A 12,138-nucleotide genomic window follows, 5' to 3' on the forward strand; every position below is an offset into this window, starting at 1 on the left:
TTTTAAAGTATATAAATATACCACTAGCGAAAGTCTTTTTTGATTTTGTAATGTTGTATGCAACCTGGAACTTGCTCATATTAAGCCTCACAAAATGTGTCAAGTGCAAATAAAATAACAAGTTGATTGATGACTGTGAATAAAAACCAGGCCAATATACTTTATGCAGACACATTTCTGCATTGGAATAGCATAGTTACTTCCAGCGTAAGTGCTTACTTGATCATCTGTGGCACAGTGACTTTAGAGTTCTCCTCAAAGGCGTTCATCATCAGCCCATTACAACGAATATTATCTATGCACTGTAGTACAGAGTGAGAAAGAGAGAGAGAGAGAAAAAGAGCATAAGGACAGTATTTGAAGCAGAGGAGGTGAGTAAGAGGCGAAGGTCTTGCCCAGGGCTGTGTGGATCACTCAGTGCTATCTGATGTGAGCAGACATGCCTGGCTGATGTCACTGGTCCAGGCTGACTTCTCTTGCCGTGAGGAGGCCACCAGGATGATGGTGAAGGACTGGCTGTCTTTGGGCTCCACCACAATCTTAAAATCCAGGTGCTCCATGTCCTGACCGCTCTTGTCTGACTTGGCTGAAGAGAAAGAGAAATAAATCTAGTGGAGGTCTGTTGTGATTAGATTTGCGGTCGGATCTACTTCAATAACATGCCAGTATCAGTGTGGATTGATGCTTCTCAAAAGTGGGTAATAGAGATGTCTATATTATCTGTGGCAAAAACACAGATCTATTGTGTTATTGCAGATATTTAAGGGATGTTATAATCAAATCAAGAGTTTTGATACATACACTCCTCATCGGTGCCCTCTGGTTCCTCTATCAGCGTGCAGTCGATGAGCGACATCACTCCGTTCTGCCATCCAGAGACAAGCAACAGTCAGACATGCTCTGAGAATCTATCCAATAATCAATAGCAGCTGTACTAAAACAGTGATTACTGTAAAAATCTACTGTGATCTTCTTGAATTTCCCCAAAGACCAGGAACAATACTGGATTATTGAATGTAGGTAAAATTACAGTCTGAAGGTGGTAATCACCATTTTCCGGGAACTACTGGTTTAACGAGCGTCTCGAGGCATTCAAAAATGAACCTCTTAGAAATTAAGTAAATATGTCAATAATATTTCTATATTTGTTTTGAAAACAATGTTATCTACATTAATTGTCACACTAATGTAGATTTCACGTTTTATGTTACACTGGGCAAATCTGCTAGGTTGTGACAGCAGCTACAAACTATCACGTGCCTCATATTCGCATGCTTTCTACAGTCACGGAAACACTGTGTGTTGTATAAACAGTGTATTTTAGCATTTGAGGGGGAAATGTTAAATGGGGATTTAATTCAAGTGAAGAGGAGACTATTTAAAAGCGCAAAATCAACCTTTGGTCTAATAAAACATTGGTACCTGGTCAACCGTTCTCTGAGATTTGTTTTCATGATAATTGAATGTAAAGAGTTTTATTTCTAAAACTGTTTAGTGTATAACGCTATTAAATGGGGGCATATTATAAGTAAAAAGAAATCGTTAGTTTATACCACTAACATGGCTCAAAATAGCCCCACACTAACACAGTAACATAATGAGGGCCCCTAAATACAAAACAAAGCATTGAGAACTTTGTAAGTGTACAGACCGTTTAATAAGAAGATACTTTATAAAGACAGTTCACTTTGTGTATACAGGCGGAGCCATCTTTGGAAAACACTCTCGACAAGGCTATTTTGAGACCTGTTAGTGGTATAAACTAGCGATTACTTTTTAATTATTAAATGCCCCCATATACTAGTGTTATACGCTAAACAGTTTTTAAAGATAAAACTCTTTATATTCAATTATCATGAAAACAAATCTCAGAGAACGGTCGAGAAGGTACCAATTTTTTATTAGACCAAAGGTTCATTTTGCGCCAGAGTTCTCCATTAATTCTTACCATTATAGCTTGAAAAATCCATTCTGGACACTTGACAGTGCATTTTGGCATTATATACGAGTATGTTCAATGCCAAAGCCTTTATGTAAACAGGTTATGTGCTGCGTTCATCCAATAAATGACACTGACACGGCAGAGAACATTTAAAGGGATACTCCACTTTTTTGGGAAATAGGCTTATTTTACCACTTCCCCAGAATTAAACAGTTGGGTTTTACCATTTTCTAATGTATTCAGCCGATTTTCTGATATTTAGAAGAATATCAGTAACCAGACAGTTTCTGGTCTCATTGACTTCCATAGTATATTTTTTTCCTACTTTGAAAGTCAATGAGACCAGAAACTGTCTGTTTACTGATATTCTTCTAAATATCAGAAAATCGTCTGAATGGATTAAAAAACAGTAAAAATCAACTGTTTAACTCTGGGGGAGTTGTAAAATGAGCCTATTTCCAAAAAAAGTGGAGTATCCCTTTAAGAAAATGTGAGGAAAAATGACCCAGGATTCAATGACCCTCTGTTCACTATTTTAAGTCTGAATGTGAACGTAGTGCATGAGGCTTGACCTTGGTGAGATGTAGTTTTCCTCCAGAACCTCTAGTGCAGATGATCAGATGTTTGGAGAAGAGGAAACACTGCCTCTCTCCCTCCTTCTTTAGAGACAGAGAGCCCAGTCGGCCACGGGTGATCTTGCCCTTCTCACTTATGGGCACTTGTATCAGAGATCCTGAAAAACATGAATGCGTTAGCGCTGCAGGTAAAGCATGGAAACGAAGAGCAGACAAGGGGAAAGACTGGATTGACGTATGTTCTTCTCGGTTTCCTCGTGTCTTCGTATCCTGCAGCGTATCAGTGACATTTCCGATCCTGGGCTCAACGCCAGGTTTCACTGGTAAAAGAGTGATTACACTTGGAAATGAAAGAGTTGGTCTGGTCTTTGAACACACTGTGCTGTAGAGTAGCAGGTTTAGGGCACGCGATCCTTTGAGTTAACGCTTCGCTTTGTGCTGGCAGGGAAAAGAGGCCAGCCTAGAAAAGCCTTGGAGTGGGAAGGGGAGAAGAGGGAGATGGGGGGCTTGACAATAAGAGCTGACAAGAGTGACAGTTTGCAGAAAAGAACAGAAGGAACGGAGAATCCAACCGTCTTCTTATCAGGGATCAGTGGTCCCTTTCTGCAGAGCACAATTTGTGTGTGTGTGTGTGTGTTGGGAGTTCACCTTGTCTGACAAAGGTCTGGCTGGTGTCTAAGAGAATCTCACAGCCCTCCACGATCATACGCTCGATAGCGAGGTTCTTCCTAATGTTCTCCGTCTCGCTCACCTCATCGTGCATGATTCTGTGGAGGTACATCGCTTTAGAAGTCATGGCGATAAAACTTGACCACTTATCTGTGTCACATGCAGATTTGTACTTTTGAAAGAAAACAAAATCACAAAATGTAAATCAAAAGTCAGTGTGATGATGAAAGAAAACAAAACAAACTAATGTAACTTATTTTAGTTGAACTGAAACTACAGTTAATTTTTTTTTGGGGAATTGTTGTTCGTTTTGGAGTTACGACGAGGAGGCAAAGAACAGTTTTGTGTCGTGATCTTTGTCTCCACGTCGTGCAGTAAATGATGTAATTCACACCAAGCTATGGATTATCCTTTACATATTTTATGCTAATACATTTTCACTATTTTCATAACATTATTAATTTGTATATTACATATTATGAAAATTATTATATTCATATATTTTAAACACTTAATGCCTAAATCAAATTTAGACTTCGTTCTATGTAAAGGACTGTGAGTGCTGAGAAAAGCGCTATATAAATGTAATGAATTATAATTAGATAATACTAACAAAAACACTAAATGTTAAATTTAATAAAACTCTGCTATTTCCATTTATTTATGTCCATTTAAGACACTAAGGGCCAGATTTACTACCAGCTTGCACCAGCGCAAACCCTATTTTGGCGTTAAAAAACTGTCAGGATTTACTAAAGACACACAGAGAAAAACTAGAGCTGAAAAGGCGAAATTAATCATGATTTAAAGGTTATTTACTAAGGTTTGCACTCGTCAATTTACTGGTTGCGCCATTATTTACCGGCCAAAAAAAACATGACACTAATTTGCGATGCTCTTGTTGGATTGTGTTGGTCACTATGGAAATTATCCGGCTGCGTCCGAGTTCTTTAATTTGCGTGTCGTCAATAGATCACTTGATACTGAAAGGGATAGTTCTCTTTGAAATTAATTTTTGGTATGTTTTAGCTTATCTCAAGGGCATCCAAGATGTAGGTGTCTTTGTTTCCACAGTGTTTTCAATTTTGATATTTTTAGGTCAAACCGTTCTTGTCTGTCAGTCATATAATGGAGGTCTATGGGGTCCACCTCAAAGAGCATGCACAGAGAAGTCCAAATGAAACACGATTTAATGACTCGTAAATGTAAGTACACATTGATGGCCAAAGATACGAAACGAGCGATTTGTGTGAGAAAACGAACAGTTTTTATTTAGTTTTTACCTCTTGTAACCACAGCCACAAAGCGCCCTCGCCTTCAGATCACTCGGACATGGCTGTTAACAAGAGGTAAAACCGATATAAATACTGTTCGTTTTCTCACACAAACCGTTCGTTTCGTGTCTTAGGCCATCAATGTGCACTTACATTTACGAGTCATTAAATCATGTTTAATTGTGACTTCTCTGTGCATGCTTTTTGAGGTGGACCTCATAGACCTCCATTATATGACTGACGGACAAACGGTTTGACCTAAAAATATCAAAATTGAAACTACTCCGGAAACAAAGACACCTACATCTTGGATGCCCTTGAGGTAAGCTAAAACATACTAAAAATTAATTTAAAAAGTGAAGCACCAAATATAATTGCGAAAACTTTTGTTTTAAACCTTTGTTTAAACTGGTGCCTTTGTATTATGTTCAGCCCAGCCGGGCCGTGCAAACATTACAACTGTAGTTAGTCAGTGCTAATGCTGTTGCAGAAATTATACTCTTCACCTTAATATAGAGCAGTTGATTTTTACGACCTGCGAGTAGTGAGGAATGATGTCGAGATGTTGACATGACATGGTCGTGCATAGGTGTGCTGCAGGCACAATTTGATGTACTGTACCTGGAAAGCTCCTCCAGCTTAGATTTGGCATAATCCAAGCTGTTTCTCTCCACATGCTCATGCGGTGTATGCGCTAACAGCTCGTGGAGGGTCAGTATGTAACGAGGAATCTGCCAGACAAAAGTCATAATGTCAGACAGGAAGGTAATTTTACTTTTTTTTTTAATCTGCCTTCTGCTGTAAACACACTCATATCCACACTTTAATAAGTTTAATCCAAAACTTTAATAACTGTGTGCACTGTTTTCTTGCAGAGGAGGCTTAGAGGGGACCGCTATCACTCATCAGCACATTTATTACCAACGCTGCAAAGCCCAAAGTTGACCTTGCTAGAGTAGACCACATGAAAACTGCTTACAGTACAAGAAAAAAAGCCATTATGGACCAAAATACACTACAGAACCCTACTTTAAGGGAATAAAAAGCACGTGCTTCAACGCAGAACTCTATTAGAGCTTGTGATTTATTGCATGATAACTTGAAATGGAAGATCATGGTCACCTGAAACATTGGGTAGGTGAGGAACGTCTCTAGCGTGCGTTCTTCACAGTCAGGCTTGGCTTCATACTGTTTAAGCAGCTTATCGAAGTCTCGGTTCTGCTTGCAGTGGGCCAAGATCTGCAAACTGTACTGGTGATTACGCACAAACTCCTGGTAGATGTTGAGCATGGGCAACAGGATGTCAAATAGGTCCGCTGAAGGACAGGGAGGAAGATCAAAATCAGTGTGACTGGGACCTCAGGTCTGCAGAACCTTTTACAAAAGCTAGCTTTGCAATTTGTTAAGTCTACAAAATTTTCTGTGCTGTTGGTTGCCAACCGCTCTGGCAGTGCACTCACCCAAGACTAATGTTGGCCAGCTTGCTATTCGAGCTTTCAACCCTTGGTAGAATATCTGATGCAGAAACATTATGGTTTCACTGCAGAAATAAACAGGACATGTAAGGATTTCATTGTTCAATCTATTTCATAGTTAAGAAGACTTTTGGTTTAAATATTAAGTTCAGACATACAGTATACAGCCGTGTCCAAAAGTATTGGTAGTGACATAACTTTTGTTTTTCATAAACTGAAAATTATTTTCTATGGTAAACTGAAATAAAAGCTATAAGCATTTCATACATTTTAAAGGTTTTTAAAGGGATAGTTCACCCAAAAATGAAAATTCTGTCAGTTTTTACTCACCCTCTTGTTGTTCCAACCCCGTAAGACCTTCGTTCATCTTCGGAACACGAATTAAGATATTTTTGATGAAATCTGAGAGCTGGATCACTCCTCCATAGGCTTCTAAGGGATTGAAACTTGCCGGCCCCCCGAAAAGTTATTAGTCCAAGTGACTACAGTGGCTCAATCTTAAGTGTATCAAGCTATGAGAATACTTTTTGTGCGCAAAAACAAACAAAAATAACAGAGAAGGAAATTAATAGTTGAATCTATTGCAGTCGTTATTTTGTTGTTGTTTTTTTCTCACAACAAGTATTCTCGGCACTTGATAAACTTAGGATTGAGCCACTGTAGTCACTTGGACTATTTTAACGATGTCTTTAATAACTTTTCGGGGAACAAGTTTCAATCCCTTAAGAAGCCTATGGACTAGTATGGAGGAGTGATCCAGCTCTCAGATTTCATCAAAAATACCTTAATATGTGTCCCAAAGATGAATGAAGGTCTTACGGGGTTGGAACAATATGAGGGTGAGTAAAAACTGACAGAATTTTTATTTTTGGGTGAACTATCCCTTTAATGCCAGAACATTCTATATACGCGAATAGTCATTATTTACAATGTTGACCTGACTGATGGTAATCCACTACACTACCATTCAAAAATTGGGGGTTGGTATGATTTTTAATGTTTTTGAAAGAAATATGAATAAAGAAATATATGATGCCCACCAAGACTGCATTTATTTGATCAAAACACAGTAACATCAGCAAAATCGGTAAAATAACATTTTCTATTTGAATTAGGGCTGTGCAAAGATTAATCGCGATTAATCGCATCCAAAATAAAAGTTTGTGTTTACATAATATATTTGTGTGTGCTGTGTATAATTATTTTGTATATATAAATACATATGCATATATGTATATATTTAAGAATTATTTGCACTTAAGTTCTGTATATATATATAAATACAAAATCTATATTATATAAATAAAAATATTTTATATATGAATAACACATTTTCTTAAATATATACATGCATGTGTGTGTATTTATATATACAAAATAATTATATACAGCACACACAAATTTGAATATATTTTAAAATATGCCCTGCTGAAAATCCAGCATTGCTGCGGGACCAGCTCGACTCAATTTTGCTTGAGAACAGCATGGCTATGCTAGTACACTAGTTTAACCAGCACTATACCAGCTCTAATCAGCATTAACCAGCCTGACCAACATGAATTTTAAGCTGGATATTTTAATCAGGATAATGTATTCCTGTGATCAAAGCTGAATGTTCAGCATCATTACTCCAGTCTTCAGTGTCACATTATCCTTCAGAAATTATTCTAATATGCTAATTGGGGCTTAAGAAACATTTCTTATTATTATCAGTGTTACAAACAGGTGAGCCGCTTAATATCTTTGTGGAAACTGTGATTCTTTGTTTTTCCAGGATTCTTTAAGGAATATAAAGTTCAAAAGAACAGCATTTATTTGAAATTATGTAACATCATAAATGTCTTTACTGTCACTTGCTTGTGATCAATTTAATACATCCTTGCTGAATAAGACTTTAAATAATAATAATAATTTCTGAATTGCCCCAAATTTTTGAATTTCTATAAAATCAAAAAAATCTATAAAAATCAATGTGGATTCCATAGCTCAGATTATTTGATCTAGGAATAATTTGATTTCAAACTTTAGTAAATCTCTTTAAATATGAGCTCACATCCAGAGATCTCTTCTAAAATGCTATAGGATATAGAGATAAGATTACTGTGGGCTTTTTTTTTTCAGGAAAAACATCTGAAAAGTAGGAGACATCCACATTTGCTAATCTCATTTCTGTTGAGGAGAAACAGTTCAGATATTAAAGAGATCTGATTTTCTTTCCTCTGGGCATGCAAATCATGCTAAGCATGAGGATTATTTTTAGCTGAAAAACTGGTGTTTACCTGTTTAGGAATATGCTGCTGACATCATCATGGGTTATGGGTGGTTTCTTGGAACTGGCGGCCATGCGAAGCGGTCTCAAGAAGTTGTTGACAAGGATGTGGAGCTGTTGGACGTACTCGGCCTCGGCCTCCAGCATGCTAAAGACGACCTGGTTCCTCTTCCTCATGCTCTCCGCGTGTGGAGAACGGATGTAGTCTTGAATGATGGTCTTCCACTTCCGCCGACACATCCAGCCCCTCAGGAAGCTTTGCACCTGGAGCAGCACCAATGAAGAAACAAAATAAGAATCAGACAATAGAATCAATAGATCTGAACTGGGGATAACACATCAAAAATATCTCGGCAAATCATTAACCAATAATCATCGGTAACACTTTACAATTAGTTTAATTAGTTAACAATGTTGATTAAAGGAGTAGTTCACTTTAAAAAAAAAAACTTTTGCAGATAATTTACTCAACCCCATGTCATTCAAGATGTCCACGTCTTTCTTTCTTCAGTCGAAAAGAAATTAAGGTTTTTGATGAAAACATTCCAGGATTTCTCTTCATATAATGCACTTTACTGGGCACCAAACGGTTCAAAGTCCAAAAGACAGTTTCAGTGCAAATATGTAACATTTATTTGTTTATAAGCTCAAATGGTCGCCTTGCTCTGTTCTGTGATGCGCGTTCGTGACTCCCCTGTTCGAACTCGTTCATCAAAATGAACGAATCTTTTTTCATGTCATTTGGTTCATTCAACGAATGAATGAACAAATTGACTCAGAAAAAGATTTGTTTATTTTGATGAACTAGTTCGAACAGGAGAGTCACGAACGCGCATCACAGAACAGAGCAAGGCGACCATTTGAGCTTATAAAACGTACACTTTTTTTTTTTTTTAAAAGAGCGATCGTTTCGCTAGATAAGACCCGTATCCGTCGTCTGGAATCGTTTAAAGCCCTTTGAACAGTTTGCAGTTTGTACTGAATGTGTCTTTTGGACCTTGAACCGTTTGATTCCCAGTGATGTCCATTATATGGAGAAAAATGCAGGAATGTTTTCATCAAAAACCTTCATTTCTTTTCGACTGAAGAAAGAAAGACATGGACATCTTGGATGACATGGGGGTGAGTAAATTATCAGCAAAAGCTTTTTTTTTTAAAGTGAACTACTCCTTTAACATGAACTAAGAATGACCGATACAAAAAATAAACAGCTGTATTTTTATAAACTAACATTAACAAAGATTAACTAATACAGTAACAAACGTGTAGCTCATTGTTAGTTCATGTTAGTTAATAATACATTAGTGTATTAGTGAAACCTAATCATCCTTGAAACATAAAACATTTGCTCCACAAACTAGAGACAGTTTATGTTTTTAATGTGAAGCTTGGTTTAAAAGGTAGGCAAGAAGAGCTGCCATTGTATAAATCCTTGAATGAATGCATTCTGTGATGGTTGGGATAGGCAGCTCACAAGATTTAGAAACAGAATGATTGTGTGTTTTGAAAACCAGTCTTACTTTCTTGATTTTCTTGATCTCAGAATCATCATCACTAGGTGCAGTGGTGGGATTCGACTGAATCTTCTCATTGTCTTTGAGCATTCCCGCGATCTGTAACAAAACAGCAATAACAATGGCAGTCAACTCTTCCATTGCAAAAAAGTTCCTTTCCGGAGTCCGGCCAAATCCCTGGCACAAACGCTCACCCTATCAAAGCTATCGATGATTTCCGATGATTAGGGTGCACAAACTTTCAAATTATTACATGGCACTGCAATTTAATAGGGATACATTGGGGACACAAAAGAGGTGGGAGCTGGCCAGCACAGTCTGAAGGCGAGTGCTCCATTTATTGGACGCGGGCTGAAAGAGTTTATTATGCTGCGGACCAAGGATGCGACGCACACAACACATCTGGGGTCATGCATATTCAGCACACCATTTCATACACCCAGCTCCATTTGCACTTTAAAGTAAAATGACTATTTGATCTGGCTGATGAAGAATACAGCAGGGATCATAGTTCTCCTGGAGAGCCGTTTTTTATGAGCTGAGATGCAAAGTGAAGTGCAAAGTAGTCTGGAGAAAGCTCTTGAAAACCAAATGCTTCTCACACCACTTTTCACTCTCTCTACCATTTTCCTTTCCAGAAAAGCAATGATCGTGTAATATAGGTCACGAGGATAGACTAGTCATGCCACAACTGACTACTAGTTGATCAGTGTGACAGACTAGTTTTTTCATATTTTATATTGTTTCATTTTAATATTATTTACAGTAAATTCTAGTTCTGCATACTAACTAATTGATGTCTGAACTTTGGACACTGTAACTTAGCTTATAATATTCAATCGTACATTTTTATAAGCATTATATTTCTGTTTGATCAGGCAGTCCAAATTTTTTGATCAAAAATTCCAATTTTTTGTAATTTTTATAGAAAAAAAGTGCTACAATAAAAACCTGTTAACATTAATTGTATGTTACTTTACTATAGACCATTTCACAAGATGTAAACAACACTGGTCCAGAAGCACTTCCTGTTTCAGTTTGTAACTGTTTTCTTTATTTCACATGTAAAGAAAACATCTTAAAGATGTTTGTTTAACTTTTTGATTCAGTTTTAAATGTTCTGTTGGTTGTATTTTATCCCAGCTTTTATGTAGTGTTAAAAACCTGAAACAGGAAGTGCTTCTGGACCAGTGTTGTTTACATCTTGTGAAATGGTCTATACAAACTGAACACTGCATTATATTTAATTTTACTGAACAATTATGTAAAAATGTACTGACATGACATAGCATATTATACAAAAAGTTTTCCCCCCTTATTATCATTATTGTACATTAGTATAACATTATCTCATGTGTGTCTCATGTGTGTTACCCTGATGGTATTTTATCTGTATATGCATGTTTGTGTCTTATGTACAGTACATTAACAATGAACTCTGATTCATCATGTGATTTGTATTGTGCCACCTGTATTATTATGGTAGTTATCAATATATTTTAAGGTAAAAGGCAGATTTTGGTAGTTCAAGAACGTTATATTAATCTACGGTTATAAGTTGTAAAATATACAGGCGACAATATGCCATCCTGTAATACCTGAAACCCTGGTACTGTATTTTTATAGTGCGTTTCTGGCAACCACAGCCTCTATTTTTGCAGGATATTTCTAAAAATGCATGTTACAATATATCCTCTATAAAAAACTATTGGCAAATTTTGTATTATTATTTTAGTGATAAAAAAAATGTATTTTAGTTTCAGTTTTTTTCAGATATACTATTTTTTTTTTACATTTCACTTAAAGAAAATATTTATATCAATGTTTTTTTCATTGTAATTTTTAGTAATGACGATTACGCTAGCTATAACCTCTCCATTCTGTTGTGCAAAGACATTTTATGTAAACGTCCCCTTTGAAACGTGTGTCAGGTGACTATTTATACAGGGCTTCCCTAGGCAAACTAGCTGTTCAGGAAATGCATCGACTAGGTGATTTAGAAAATATGTAGTTTTGAACATATTTCACACTTTTCCCACAACTTTTTCAGTCCTCAGAGGCAGAATCATCTTGATACAGTATGCAATAAAATTGCTCATACATTCGACTGGATTTTGGCATGTTCACTATAGATAAACAATCCCTAGAGCACTTTGAATATAAAATTTTACCTCTGATTTTAGACGTTCAATCTCAATCTCCCCATCTTCTATCTGTTGTCGAAGTTGCTTAGCAACTGTTTTCTCGGTCTCCACGATCTGGAGTAGATGGAGGTACTTCTGCATGAGCGTTTCATGCTCGGTGGCCAGGTTTCTGTAGCTGCACACAGAACACACACACATATGAATACAAACGCACACATACACAACCATCCAACAAAGGCATTCAGGAAACAAATACAAACATGAGTGCGCACACAC

At 36.9% G+C, this 12,138-nt stretch overlaps 1 protein-coding gene across 1 annotated transcript in view; it reads right to left on the minus strand.

The window, feature by feature from the left end:
- The window catches only part of rasgrf1 (Ras protein specific guanine nucleotide releasing factor 1), a 46,575-nt gene that overhangs the window by 18,113 nt on the left and 16,324 nt on the right, over window positions 1-12,138 (minus strand). The window contains exons 3-13 of the mRNA XM_039684192.2: window positions 11,890-12,037; window positions 9,725-9,817; window positions 8,215-8,468; window positions 5,921-6,000; window positions 5,583-5,776; window positions 5,082-5,191; window positions 3,166-3,284; window positions 2,515-2,675; window positions 802-865; window positions 444-586; window positions 220-302 (exon numbers count right to left, since the gene is read on the minus strand). Of these exons, the coding sequence (XP_039540126.1) occupies window positions 220-302; window positions 444-586; window positions 802-865; window positions 2,515-2,675; window positions 3,166-3,284; window positions 5,082-5,191; window positions 5,583-5,776; window positions 5,921-6,000; window positions 8,215-8,468; window positions 9,725-9,817; window positions 11,890-12,037 (1,449 nt within the window). The remainder of the gene's footprint in view (window positions 1-219; window positions 303-443; window positions 587-801; window positions 866-2,514; window positions 2,676-3,165; window positions 3,285-5,081; window positions 5,192-5,582; window positions 5,777-5,920; window positions 6,001-8,214; window positions 8,469-9,724; window positions 9,818-11,889; window positions 12,038-12,138) is intronic.

This window comes from Pimephales promelas, chromosome 10, assembly GCF_988280905.1.
Source record: "Pimephales promelas chromosome 10, fPimPro1.hap1.1, whole genome shotgun sequence".
Classification (NCBI taxonomy): Eukaryota; Metazoa; Chordata; class Actinopteri; order Cypriniformes; family Leuciscidae; genus Pimephales; species Pimephales promelas.